The sequence below is a fragment of the Protomyctophum bolini genome, assembly GCF_963924005.1.
Source record: "Protomyctophum bolini genome assembly, chromosome: 13".
Taxonomy (NCBI): Eukaryota; Metazoa; Chordata; class Actinopteri; order Myctophiformes; family Myctophidae; genus Protomyctophum; species Protomyctophum bolini.
This window is the reverse complement of record NC_137874.1, coordinates 8,869,688-8,884,468: the sequence shown is the minus strand read 5'-3', so window position 1 is coordinate 8,884,468 and position 14,781 is coordinate 8,869,688. Positions and strand designations below refer to the sequence as shown.

The 14,781-nt window shown below is 43.7% G+C and overlaps 1 protein-coding gene and 1 long non-coding RNA gene across 2 annotated transcripts in view; one reads left to right on the top strand and one right to left on the bottom strand.

Annotated features, from left to right (window-relative positions):
* The window catches only part of LOC308327387, a 287,480-nt gene that overhangs the window by 204,897 nt on the left and 67,802 nt on the right, over window positions 1-14,781 (bottom strand). The gene's annotated exons all lie outside the window — the stretch shown is intronic.
* igsf9bb (immunoglobulin superfamily, member 9Bb) overlaps window positions 1-14,781 on the top strand; it is a gene marked incomplete at its 3' end in the record, with an annotated part of 124,642 nt that overhangs the window by 82,054 nt on the left and 27,807 nt on the right. The window contains exons 8-13 of the mRNA XM_080780775.1: window positions 1,041-1,183; window positions 3,322-3,462; window positions 4,335-4,451; window positions 5,914-6,064; window positions 9,651-9,774; window positions 13,478-13,653. Coding sequence (XP_080636901.1) covers window positions 1,041-1,183; window positions 3,322-3,462; window positions 4,335-4,451; window positions 5,914-6,064; window positions 9,651-9,774; window positions 13,478-13,653 — 852 coding nt within the window. The remainder of the gene's footprint in view (window positions 1-1,040; window positions 1,184-3,321; window positions 3,463-4,334; window positions 4,452-5,913; window positions 6,065-9,650; window positions 9,775-13,477; window positions 13,654-14,781) is intronic.

Below are 14,781 nucleotides of genomic sequence, written 5' to 3'. Positions count from 1 at the left end.
TCCAGACTTCCCTCTCCAGAGCAACATTCGTGACTTCCTCCTGGGGGATCACATTCCAAGGCCAGTGAGTCGATGTAATCCCTCCCATCTGCGCCTTGGTCTGCCCCCCCCCCCCCCGGGGTCTCCTCCCATGCAGTGGGACGTGCATCGAGGACCTCCCTATAGGGAGACGCCCGAGAGGCATCCTAACCAGATGCCTGAACCACCTAAGCTGGCTCCTTTCCAGGCGAAGGAGCAGCGGCTCTACTCCGAGTCTCTCCCATGTGACTGAACTTCTCACCCTATCTCTGCGGGAGATGCCAGAGAAAACTCATTTTGGCCGCTTACTTTAAAGTTTAAACCAGTGGAGTCAAACTGGTGATCCGCGGGCATTTTGCGGCCCGCAGAGCCGTTGAATGCGGCCCGCGACAAGGTTTTAAATTTTTTTTAATTAACACTACCTCTAAGCGACATACGGCACCAGTGCTCTGTCTGCTCTGCTACTGTCACCAAACAAGTCATTCGTTCTCCTCCTCCCCCCCTCCCTTTCCTGAGCGCCTTAATTGTTAAAACTTTAAACCCTCTAAAAAGTTGTTTTCATCATGATACAGATACGTATGAACTTAATAACGTTCACTACAATGGAATGACCATGCCCTGAAGATGCTCCCATCTGACCACTTAACCCATTCTGACCTGAGATCAGATTAATACGAGGTTTCCACTGGACACACACTGGTCTGATTAACCCATTCTGACCTGAGATCAGATTCTAAAAGATGTCAGTCGTTCTTCGATTTTTCAAAAATAGCAGACCTACAAGCTCGTAGCGCGCCACTCGGTGGCGTGCTATGAGCTTGTAGATCTGCTATTTTTCAATAGCTAAAGCATAACATGATGCTGACACCAAAATGGGTTCCCGTTCAGAATGGGTTAACAGGCTGCTGTATGTTCAGTGGTCAGCAGGTGGGTGGGGCGGGCGGCCGGTAATCACTTTCAAGATGCTCAGGTGCGGGTTCACTTTCTGATCCAGAAAGCGTTGTTCTTTCTGCCACTCATAGACCCTGCCCGCGTGGTGAACATGCCGGCTGTCATCTACGTGGCCATCGGTCTGCCCGGCTTCATCCGCTGCCCCGTCGACGCCAACCCTCCTGTAACGCTCGTGAAGTGGAAGAAAGATGGCCTCCCTCTCCGGATAGATAAGGTGAGAGTGCGACGTGGTCGAGTTTCAACGTCCTTATAGTCTCCAAATGGTGACGGTATTGTTCAGGTGTTATTTTAGTCTATTTACGCCCCCGGCGTCGATGGTGTGGCTGCTGTAGCAGTTGTGATGCTCACCTCTGGAGCCATCACGCTTAAAGGACCACTTCACCACTTTTCAACCTATCGTCATATAATAGGTCCTCACTAATAATCATGATAAAATGGCACGATTTTTTTCTACTCAGGCTGTGGGCAGGTTAGAAACCGTCTTCCAGTGACATCATCATTAGGCAGATTTAGTTTTAACTTTTAAACGAGATTTTTTTCACAAAAATGTTTTCATAATTTGCATTATCGTGAGAACAATGGCTTCCATTTTCGCATTGCAACTTTTCAGGACTAAAAAGCCTGCAGTTTCTATTAGCTTGTATTCCCCATCGATGATGTCACTGGAAGACGGTTTCTGAACTGCCCACAGCCCTTATGCTTTGTTGTGTGATGGTCTGTGTATCTGGGTTCCACTATAACATACTTGAATTTGTACTATTTTCTTTTTCCCCTTTGATATTTTTTATTACTGCCATACTTGTTTGAGACAAAACTCATTAAAACCACCCACCCATTTTCACTCCAAAAGACTGCAATTTACCAGATCTGGAGAACTTCATACCATTCCATTTAGACCCGAGGACGATTCTACAAATACATCCTAACTCCTGACCGTTTTCTGAAAAGGCCATGTTTCTATGTCAGTGGTGCTCAACCTTTTTCATGTCAAAAGGACCCCCAGAATTATCTGTATTCGGCCACGGACCCCCATCTGAAAATATGTTGTTCCCGGCCGGGACCCCCCCCCCCCCCCCCCCCCAGAAGCAAAGATTTGAAAAGATAAATGTGGTTAACCAGCGGTGATCTTGCTGAGCAGTGAAATCAGGCAAACTTCCTAACTCCAAATTATTTATATGAACTAATAGTTCTAGCATGAAATCAATCCGATTCGTAGTTTGTCAGGTCGTGAAAATGATAAAAGGATGCAACACGCTGTGAGCTTGTATAGGTCTTGTAGGTCTGCTATTTTGGGCGTGCGACACCGTTGTGTGACGGAGCATGAATGACGCTCAAGGCAGTGCGAGGTGATGTCAAGAGAGCCGGACTCTTAAGCTGCTTTCAGTTTATTTAGTTTTAGTCACATTTTACTCACCTGGAATGTTTTAGTGTTTAGTCGTAATGACTGTTTTTTTTACACTTGCTATTTTCAGAAGTCGTTTTTAGCTGTTGATGAAATTGTCAATACATTTAGTCTTAGTTTCGGTCATCATATGGCTTAGTTTTCATTTAGTTTTCCATTTGGTTTTCGTCAGTGAGGTAGTCGACGAACATTTTTCGTCTTAGATTTAGACAAAAACAACACTGGTATCCAGTTCCAGTGAAATCCCCTGGATCTTTTTTTTTCACCCCTCTTCCCTCCCACCCCCCACATATATTGTTGCACCACAAAGAAGATATTTCTTTTCACTTTTTCCCTTCACTTTTAGTATCTCTTTTAAATGTATATAGCTTATTTTTCAACCAGTCAAAAGTTGTTTTAAACGTTAAGAATCTTGCAGAGTGGTTGATGTATGCCGGTGGCCATCGGTCTCAGTTAACAGGGGTCATGAATGAAAAAAGAAAAGACGTTATTCTTCAGAAAGGAAGCCATTGAGGGTTAAAATGGGTCTTAATGCTTCCAACTCGAGTAGAATTATTAATAGTTTGTTGTCCATGACAACAAAAACATTTGCTCGGTAGAATATTTCGGGTGCATATTTAGAATGTGTGCAGGCTTGAGTATGTTGAATCTAGTTTGCATTAATGAGGATTTAGTTGACACAATAAAATAAAATGGCGATAGTATTCCATGTGCGGCATGTGCGGTCTGTCACAGCCAGATTTGGGAGAGCAGCAGCAGCTTTGTTGTTGCGAGGAAAGCGGTAAAATGAGACTTTCGTGGTTGTTTTCGTCTCAGATTTAGTTCCGACGGAGCGTCACAGTATAACTCCATGGGGACACAAAAGTAGGACCCGGAAGTATCTCAGGAGGGGGGGCGCTCACGTCACAGCTAAAATACTGAATGTCGTTGTCCCACAACCACCCATGCAGTTCCCTGGATGGAGCCAGATGGACGACGGGAGCATCCGAGTGGCCGAGGTGACAGAGGACTCTCTGGGCACCTACACCTGCATGCCTTACAATGCCTTGGGTTCAATGGGATGGTCCACTCCCGCCCCCCTGGTGCTGAAGGTATGCAATTTGATGAATTGGAACAAGGCGCACCCTGTTGTAAACGAGTGTAATGCTTAATTGGGTCGTCCACTCACAGTGAACAGTCTTTGTGTTGAGTCTGTGCTTGAAATGTACTGTAATTCTGCAAACTGTTATATATTTCAATCAATCAATCAATTCTAGCAGTTAAAAAAATCAACGCTGTCGTTTTTTTTGTTTTGTAATCCATTTAGATGTTAAAAAACATTCACTTTGAAAGAATATATATTAAAAGATTTGCGCCACATTTTAACGATTTTTCAAAAATAGCAGACCTGCAAGCTCGTAGCGCGCCACCGAGGAGCTTGTAGATCTGCTATTTTTCAATAGCTAAATTATAACATGTTTAAAACACCAAAAGGGGTTCCCGTTCAGAATGGGTTAATCTTTGCAGAATGAACTAAATCTGCAGTGTTCATTTAACATTTTACTTATAATTTAACTCTCATGAGAGTGTACAAATGTAACCAAATGGACCCATGTTTGATTTTGAACTAAATTGTTGGTTGACTAGTTTTTTGTAGGCCTCAAGATAAGCTAGAATATATTATAGTCACCAATATACACAGATTTTAAATGTACAAATATTATTTAAAAAAAATAGTATATATATATTTTTTTTTCTTTTTACATAATATGTAGTTAAACAACTTGTCGACTAGTAAACCAGGAAACTAGTCAACTAGTAAAAAGTGAAAGCCCTACTATACAGTACTGTAGGTATTTTACAGTGCTGTAAGTTCACTAGCATGCAGCTTCTTGCATGAACGCATGGCTGCTTCAAACCAAGGGGGGGGTCATCTAATTGTAGCGGCCCATTTGGGCCGTGGATCTCGTCCACGGATATACAGGACCCTCCTAAATTCTCTGTGGTTCCTGGAGGAGAGTACAGGCAGGAGTCTGGGAGAGAGCTGGTCATCCCCTGCGAGGCGGAGGGAGACCCGTTCCCCAACATTACATGGAGGAAGGTAACGAACCAACGCCCCTGTTGTTTGGTCTGCCGGACCATTCTTCCAAAATGCATCGAAATCCATATAGTTAACCCATTTTGGACTGAGGTCGTTTCTATGTCAGTGGTGCTCAACCTTTTTCATGTCAAGGACCCCCAGAATTATCTCTATTGGGCCGCGGACCCCCATCTCAAAATATGTAGTTCCAGGGACCCCCCCAGAAGCAGATGACGTTGTTGTCAATCATCATGTGGCTATGGCTAACCCGTTTGCTAACCCAGCCAACGAGCGCTACTAGTATGTAAACAAAAGTGGTAAAATATGTCGGACGATGATGTTTATAAAACCTCTCGTGTCTGTAAAGAAACTATTTATCATACGTCGATTTAATAGCCAGATTGTATTTAGAAGTATTTATTTAAAGACCTTTTAAGCGTCGTACAAAGCCAACTCGAGGTGTGACAAATCATGACAGCAAACACAATATTTTGGATGAAACAAGAAAAGAAAGAAGAAAAACAACAACAAAAAAGTGTTGTAACCTGTCGTTTTTTCCTTCGTTTTTTCCTCCTTTGTACGACGCTTAAAAGGTCTTTAAATATATATGTTTTTTTAAATGTCTAATTATGGGAAAAAAGCATTGGGAATTATTTCCTAGGCCTGGCGTCGTCATGAAAGGGGGCGGGACTGTCATTAGTCAAGCACCAGTTCAGGCAGAGGGATGTCCAAATAAGTCAGAGACACACGAGAGGTAAAAATGTAATGCAAACATTCACTGAGTGTTCAGCAAGGGAAACAACGGCATGTTTCCATTCCGCTCACCTGGAGCTCAGGTGCCTATAGTATATATGCATGTTACCAAGACGACATGTTACCATGACACTGCTACCATGACAATTAACACCCAATCACATTCCTGGCGCAGGGCAATTCTTATTTCAATTGTACTATCTTTATTTGTGTTTTCACTGTTTTAATCACATTTCTAATTGTGACTTTACAAGAGATGCAACATGGGGTACAAACTGTACAGTATTTGGGCTCTCTCTCTCTCTCTCTCTCTCTCTCTCTCTCTCTCTCTCTCTCTCTCTCTCTCTCTCTCTCTCTCTCTCTCTCTCTCTCTCTCTCTCTCTCTCTCTCTCTCTCTCTGTCACCATAATTGTCACTCAGTAGAACCTACAGTATAGCCATTAATTGTGTTCATTTGTATGAATTTTGAGTGTGTTAGTGTGACAGGCATTTAAACTAAACTGTATTATTTTACAAACGCATGTATGCACGTACGTACGTACGTACGTACGTGTAGATTAATTTCTTATCATGACCTGTCTTCACTGACTGTTTTGCCCTGTTGTTTGTGTCTGTAGTACTGTAACGATCTCTCTCTCTCTCTCTCTCTCTCTCTCTCTCTCTCTCTCTCTCTCTCTCTCTCTCTCTCTCTCTCTCTCTCTCTCTCTCTCTCCCCCTGCCTGGACTGAAGGTAGGGAAACCCAGCAAAAGCAAGCACAATGTCCTGCCCCGAGGCAGCTTACAGTTTAAGTCGCTGACCAAGGAGGATCATGGGGAGTGGGAGTGTGTCGCCACCAACGTTGCCACGAGCATCACTGCCAGCACGCACCTCCTAGTCATAGGTACCACCTCATAGGTACCAAATGGACCCTAACGGGTCCATTTTGGTTCCATTTGTATACACTCTCAGAGTTAAATTAACATTGATTTTTACAATATAAATTGGGGGTCCCGGAGATAGAAATGCCATTATATGAGGGGTCCGTAGACTAATGCATGTCAAACTGGGGGTCCTTGAAATTAAAAGGGTTGAGAATCACTTCCAGAGCCGTAAAAATCTTCTCTTATGGGGGGACCCTGGCATATCTTTTCAAATGGGGGGCTAATTAGTGTCAATTTGGGAGTCCTTGACGTGAAAAAGTTTGGCAACCATGCACTACAGTAGGCTACATGGTAAAATCCTCAGTGTTAAATTAAAACTGAAGGCCCTATTTTGTGGAAACAAGCGACCCAGAGTGAAGCGCATTGCAGGTGGAGCGTGGGTGACAGATCTTTGGTATTTATCAGGGATTCGGGGCGCAGAACGGCAGGATATACCCGCAGAGAAAAGTCGCGAGGTGGGTTGGATCAGGCTGAATATAATACAACTCTCCTACGCGGATCAAGTCCGCCAGGAGAAAGGCGCGCTCTACTCAAGGAGAGTCTTGAGGAAATAGTATCTTATAATAAAACTGGGTGCAGATTCTTGGAGATAATAGAAAAAGAAAGGAATATCCGTCTTGAGTGGTTTCTTATGAGCTCGTTTTAAAAGTTATGCACAGAAGCATCGGTCTGTCTAGAGAAACGGACGCGTGCATACCTCCAGAAAGTGGTGGATATGCCTTTCTTTGTCTTGGGCTGAATATACTGTATCAGTAGGTTTGTTGCAGGTGGATTCAACCATGACCCATCAAATTATCATCCTCTCTCCTAACCCTTCCCCCTTTATCATACAACAACAGCTGGCTTCACTAGGCATAACGACATAATGAACTGGTGGGAGTATCTACATAAAAAACGACATTTTAACAAATACTGTACACTTTCTTTGAAAAACAAATAAATAAAATAATGTACCTGATGTTTTAGGGTGGGGGAAAACAATTACAAAAATAAACTATATGTGGTTGGATGTCCACTAAATGACAGCTACAGGCGAACGGACATCTGCTCAGAGGGTCTGCTTTGGGAGCCTGAGCAGAGCAGATGTCCACCAAAGGAGTTTCGCAAAGCTTTCTTTTTTTTTCATGCACACCTGTCCTTGTGACCTGCACATGAGAATTAAAAGAGTGCCGTAATTATTTTCCACCCTAAAACATTTAAACCCTTATTATTAGCCTATATAAGGAGGTATAATTCTTTCAAAGAAGTGTACAGTATTTTATTTGTTAAAATGTTGTTTTTATATTTGCACGCCCACCAGTTCATTAAGTATGCCTGGTTTGCCTGATGGGTGGCTGGTGATCCACCTGAATTGCACATAAAAACGTCTAATGAAGTGCTGGCACCTCATAGAGACGCATGAACAACTGGAAAAATACAAAGATTGTGGCACTCTCTCTTCAAATGGGGTTTGTATATACACTTACCATGAAGAAAGTCAAAAGGCACTGTAGGCATAGTAGGTGATTTGTGTTCAATAGGTAAAAAGATTTTTTTTGCGACAGGTTAAGCCATGAAGCGTCATGTTAAACTTGATTGGCAGTTGTGATTTACAGTTCTGTAGGGGGAGCTGGCAACGGGTCCAGTCAGTGGTTGTAGGACTGCAGGGCAGTGGGGTGTGGACTGTGTGGAGCACGCAGGGCTATGGTACGTCTTGGCAAAGAAGCTGTTCCCGCGCGGCAGGTGGCCTCAGTCACAACTGAACCAGCTCTGCATGTCTGTCTCCTGGTGGAGAAAGGGTTTCTGAACAGATGGTTTGACTGCGAGCCGGGTGTGTTTGGCTGGTGGCATTCCTCCCTGTCCCCTTCTTCACCCTGGCATCCTGTAACTCTTTCATAGTCAGGGCAGCTGACACTAGCCAATCATTGGCTCCGAACTCAGACAGCATGTTGCAGCTTGCCCTCGGAATAGCAGGAGGCAGTGGAGACTAGAGCCAGGCAGAGATGAAAGATGTCGCCAAGTTGCGATTATATACAGTGGTGGAAGAAATACTTTACTCTACTAGTAAAAGTAGCAATACCGCCATACATAGGCCTAAATACTAGCTGTTACAAGTAAAAGGCAGGCTTACAGCTAAATTGTTTATAGTTATGAACCAAATATATTTCATACCTTTACAGATCTGTAAAGTACAAATGGACCCTCGTGGGTCCATTTGCTTCAATTTGTACACTACAGCAGAGTTATGGGGGCCTGTGGCCTGCTAATCATGCACACCAAACTGGGGGGGGGGGGGTTTGAGAAACCCAGACGTTTGTTTTTATTTATTTCAGAGAAGCATTAACGTATGTGAGCGTTCCTCTTAACCCATTCTGACCTGAGATCAGATTCATACGAGGTTTCCACTGGACACACACTGGTCTGATTAACCCATTCTGACCTGAGATCAGATTAAAAAAATGTCAGTCGTTCTTCGATTTTTCAAAAAATAGCAGACCTACAAGCTCGTAGCGCGCCACTCGGTGGCGCGCTACGAGCTTGTAGATCTGCTATTTTTCAATAGCTAAAGCATAACATGATGCTATAACACCAAAATGGGTTCCCGGTCAGAATGGGTTAAAATCTCAGCCTGCACACACTGGTAAAGCTGAGATGGCTCTGCCGTATCTTTACTGCGTCGTCAACGTTTTCGATCAATCGGCTCTTCAATCGGGACATGTGTGTCCTGATGAAGACATGATTGATCGAAGGCGTTACCGGCGTACAGAGTGCAGACTCTTTATTTTCTGTTGTGGTACTTCTGCTTGTCTTGCACCTATAGCTGGGTCACGGATGTGCGCGCCGCGCACTATGCCTTCCTCACAGGTTTTTGGCAGCAAATTTCTATTTTAGTTTAGTCATAGTCTTTGGAATAGAACTTCATTTAGTTTTAGTCACATTTTAGTCACCTGGAATGTTTTAGTGTTAGTCTAGTTTTAGTCGACTAAATATCATAAGATTTTAGTCGACTAAATCTACAGTTGATTTAATGTATTTTGTCGGGCCTTGATGCCGTCATATAATAAACAGAATGTTACACTTGCTGAAAATAGTCTTATCTACAAGCTTGTAGATCGGCTATTTTCAGCATGAAACCAAGTGTAAAATGACTTGTGTTTTATTTATACTGGATCACTCGTCCACTATTCTAGTCTCACTTGTCTGACGAAATTGTCAATAATATTTAGTTTTAGTCGTCATACTGTAGCTTAGTTTTCATTTAGTTTTTATTCAGTTTTCGCCAGTGCGTGACAAACGGTAGTCGACGGACATTTTTCGTCGTAGTATCGGGCGACGAAAACAACACCGCTTCCTCATGCGTTCCTCTAAAAAAGGCCTTTTTAATAGCTTAGTTTTCATCAAGTTTTTATTCCGTTTTCGCCAGTGAGGGAAAAAAAAGGATATGTCGACGGACATTTTACGCCGTATAGTATCGGTCGACGAAAACAACACTTGCTTCCTCATGCGTTCCTCTAAAAAATACCTTTCTCGTTGGTGTCCTGTCCCCCCACCCCCCCTCATCATCAGGCACAAGCCCCCACGCCCCAGCCAGTGTCCACGTGGTGCCATCGTCCTCCTGGGCCAACGTGTCCTGGGAGGCCGGCTACGACGGAGGCTTCCAGCAGACGTTCTCAGTCTGGTACGGACATGTGTGAGTCATCCCAGCATGCTTTGCTTCCTGCTTTTTTTTCTACCTCTTTCTTATACTTTCCGTTATCGACAATGACGACGACGACGACGACGACAACAAAACGACAAAAACTAAAATGCTCCCCCCCCCCCCCCCCCCTCCTCTTGCTTGTGTTTAGAATGGTTTGCGATGAGACCTTTTTGGTGTGAGTTTTCATACGCAGTGTCCTTGTCCAACCATTCTGGACACGACCCAGAGCTCTGTTGCCCTAAAGCTGCTATAACTGCTGCTGCCCCCCTATCTGTGTCGCTGCTGCTTGGCTCAGGGGAACACCTGGCTTGTATAAACGTTTGATTGTTTAAACCCAACTAATTGGTTCAGTTATTTAAGTGAAATTTCAACTTTTGGTATAATGTTGGCCGTTTTAGAAATAATTAACATAATATCTGGTGGAAGATTACAGTGAAGGCCAGTGTTATATGCGTACTGTACATTGCAGTAGGTGGCTATAATGCTGAAATGTAGTAAATATCGTATCTTTCAAAGTAAACGCTATACAGTTTCATACTATGGTGTAATGACAATACACTCAACTACATGAAGGAACATAATTTTTTAGGCTACTGTAAAAGTTTGTGAGTGATTAAATCCATGAGGTCTGCAGGTGAAAGGCCTGTGTTGCGTCTTGGCTAATGGAGTGTGTGTGTGTGTGTGTGTGTGTGTGTGTGTGTGTGTGTGTGTGTGACTGTGAAGCAACTGCTTTTTAGGACCCCATATAAATCTGCTGCTATACAAGCCCAGGGCTATACTATACTATCACAGAACAACATGGACGCTGGTGTATTTTGACAACATGCATCTCAATGATCTAATGAGTGAGCCAAATGGGATGCAGTTACACGTGTTATATTATTCATTATCATCAACTCCCCAATCATTGGTGCATACACCATACAGTATAGTATAGCACGGTAGGTGCTATATCCGAGTACACGTCACCACCTGTTGCACAGCATCAGCCTCAGTGTGTTATGTTATGTCACATCTAATCAGAGTGTCTTAAATAATTGGCAAATTATGCCAAAAGGTCTGTGGCATTGCTGTCCACCACCCGCGTGTGTGTGTGTGTGTGTGTGTGTGTGCGTGTGCGCGTGTGCGCGTGAAAATGGACCAGACATCACGCAGGAAAGACAGATTCACACAATGCCACTAAGCAGTCCAGACAACACCTCTGACCTCTGTGCAGCACGTTCTAATCCGAATGCAGAGTGTTGGCTCTGTGATTCTTACAGTGACGCGGTGACACCAGGACAGCCTGGCCTGCTGACTTATCAATAGGCACACTGTCATTTGAGTGTTCAATAGGCACATGGTGGTCATTTGAGTGTTCAATAGGATTATGGTCATAATTGGGCCTTTCAAACGGGAAGCGAGGAACGCACACGGTGTTGCCTGGATCAACGAGAGGTCTGCTACAGGGCGCGACAACGCAAGCGTACAAAAAAAAAAAAGAGGCTAAACTGAATCCAGGTCTGGTGAGTCGCGGGGGGGGGGCGTGTGCACGAAACGAGCACGCGTGCAACAACAAATGAACGGGACCGCGCTCACGTGAATACGCTTGCGTCGTCGTAGCACCGCGACTGCTCCCCCACGCCGTGCTGGTCTCGTTGAAAATGAACTATAGGCGCGTTATATAATATCGCTTCACGTTTGAAAGGCCCTTAATTGCGTTTTTCGTTGCCGGTGGATTCCCCCCCCACCCCCCCCCTATCTGTGCAGTCGGATGCACTGCCCCCAACCATCACTGATTATCTACTGTAGTCTGGCTATGTATTACAGTACCACGTGAGTATAGCATGTGACGTAAAAAACCTGTTAGGAAAATACATTCAGTCAGAGACACTTGTGTGTCGAAGACGTTTAAAACCATTTATTGCAACAAATGGTTATACAGTTTATATACTGTACTTGGTGGAAAGGCTCTGCTCCTGGCGAGTGCTTCCCCAATGAATCTGAGCAGCATGTGAGTGATTCAGCAGAGAGCACTACTATTTTACCCCTGTGCATGATGAACATATAATATACTGTTTTAGTGTATAAAACCGTAGCATAAGCCACACAACTCAGACATGCTGTGCAAAGGTATTAGCAGGAGGAGGAGGAGGTTGCGGAGGTGGAGGGAGTCTACAGAGGGCGGTATGACAACTCGACTGGCATGAAAAAAAAAAACTCACCAGAGTAGAAGTGAGCGCATTCACTTGGTTGGGAACCGCCCCTATTTTGAATGTGATTGGTTGTTGAATCGCCATTTGCTTTTATCAGCTGTAAAGGCGTGTGAATGAAACGCTGGTACGGTTAGTCAGATGATGTGCCGCGCTTGCCTTTTCCGTGCTCTGCCTGAACTAACATGCTTCTTTTATGGCGAGTTGAAAAAAAAAAACGATGATTCAGTCATGTGTGCATTAAAACTGGTTGACATCATTGATTTGCATCACTCACCTGGTAATACAATTTATTTTTTTAATTGGCCAAGGTTGGCTGGTCTGCTAGTATTGCAGCATACATGATAAAGCATTCTCACGGCACTCAAACTCAAAAGGAACACATCATGTTAATGAATATCATCACCAGATAACAGATCTCTGTACTATTGTGCTATCGGGTATAGTTGAATAACACTTCCACTCCAAAAATATATATATATATGTGTGTGCATACAGGTTTATGCTTGCTTTAGAGATCTGTTGGACAAATACGGCATGGCCAATCCTCAGCAAATTGCACGGCTGAGCGCAGCATGGGCTTACTACCATCAAATGTGTCTGTGTAATAAACTGTTAAAATGGTATGCCAGGTATGGTATGTTACTGCTTACTGTATGTTTATATGAACTCTGGGACAGCTGATGTTGCAGGAACTATATAGCAGAGATGAGAGATGCATCAGGATAGTTAAGATAAAGTGACTTTGAATATGTACGGTATGCAAAATGTAAAGTATTGGAGAAACTCTCCAGAATATCTAAAGTTTAAAGTCCCTCGGGTGAAATTGATTTTACGTCACCGTGGTTCTCAAAGTGGCTTCCAATGGACCCTCATACATTAAAGGGCTATATCTTTCACCACCCCTTGTCCCTTATCCATAAACTTACAGTATTTTTACTATTTAAAAAAAAACTTTTAAAATCGTTTAAATGGCTGACCTACAAGCTCACAACGTGCAGATGTAGATCAGCTAGTTGAACTATTTTAAAATGATTTTCAAAATAGTAAGAAAATGGCAAATAAGTTTAGGGATAAGGGAGGCGCGCAAGATGGAGCCCGTACGGGTCTTATCTGTAACTCTGTGTACAAATGGGTCCATTTGTTTCCCTTTGTCTACTCTCAGAGTTATGGGTGGTCCTTGAATAAAAAAACAAATACAAAAGGGAACTACTTGAATCGTGTGGAAGAACAACATTCACCCCAAAGTCAAGGCCATCTTGTTATCAACAGTACAGTGTGTGCATCATTTCCCTCCCTCTGCCATCTCTTTTTTTTGCCCTCTCTCTCTCTCTCTCTCTCTCTCTCTCTCTCCCCCTCTCTCTCTCTCTCTCTCTCTCTCTCTCTCTCTCTCTCTCTCTCTCCCCCTCTCCCTCTCTCTCTCTGCCCTCCACACGCCCCTGTCTTGTGCTCCTCCTCCCTCCACCCATCTCTTCTTGGGTGCCGCTCGCTGCCCCCTGCAGGCTGAAGAGGGAGAGGTTAGGTCCACATGACTGGCTCTCCGTACCTGTGCCCGGAGGCCAAGGCTGGCTGGTGGTGCCCGGCCTGGAGCCAGAGACGGCGTACCAGTTCAGCGTGCTGGCCCAGAACAAGCTTGGCACGGGCGCCTTCAGCGAGGTTGTCACTGTGAACACATTAGGTGGGTAGACTCGGCGGCGGCGCTCGGGTAGAATGTGCTGATCCAACAGTTAAATCGCCTTGGCAGACGTGCAGCTGCAGAGGCCCAGAGAGGTGGTTATTTTAGAAAATGACTGCTATAGCTGTAGCTTGATATTAGAAAACAATACTTTTTCCCTTTTGAACCACAGGCATGTTCTTCCCAGCTAAGGTAACGACCAGACATCTTTGGAAATTGCAGTATTGTTAGCAGATTAACAAAGGATAGGCATACCTCCTGCCTTCCTATTACTGACATAATTCCCTCTCTCTTCTCTCTACAGTGCAAAACTAAAATAATTATACTGCCCAGGGCCAATACGGTTGTGAAGTCAGTGTAAGTGTTAGCTAAAGGCACAATGTGGGTTAAAAAAATAATATATATTTTTTTATTAAAGTTTCAGTGCATTTAACTCAACTCATATTGTGTAGCGCATATAAAGAACATCACATGTGACTTTGTGTTTTCCGAAGACATGATATTCAATCTCTCTGTCAGATAGAGAGATCCTGGACTGTTTCCCTGTTTTAATATCTTGTTAGTTTTTTAATGTGCTGGGACAATTTCAAGTTATTATATTCCACATTTACATTTATAAAGCTCTGTCTGTTATTTATTGTACAACTGTAGTAGTGTCATTGCTACTGTAGAAGAACTAGCTAGCTGATATCAAATATCACTGTACAGCAGTGGTCATTTTCTTAATTTTTTTAAAAACATGGTACACACATGCACGCGCACGCAAGCACGCACACTGTTTAACCCTTTGCAATGACAAGCTAAGTCCATGCTGTTGACTTTGCTTAGTCATACTCATAACTGATAGTTGCAATGGCATTGAAATAGGATAGAATTGTATTTACACCAGTTAAAATATCCATATCTGAGAAGTAGCGGCTTGTTCAAGCTGTCTGGTTGTCTCAAGTGCGGTCAGTGACCTTCATAGTTTTTTGTTTGTTTGCTGTTTTTGTTTTAAACATGAGGAAGGTCCCGGGAGTAACATGCAGCAAATGCTCTGCCTGTCCCGGGAATCAAACCAGGTACTCGCTGCCGATGTGGTACGTGCCAATATAACCACTCGGCTATTGTGCAGCGCACTAACATTTTTTT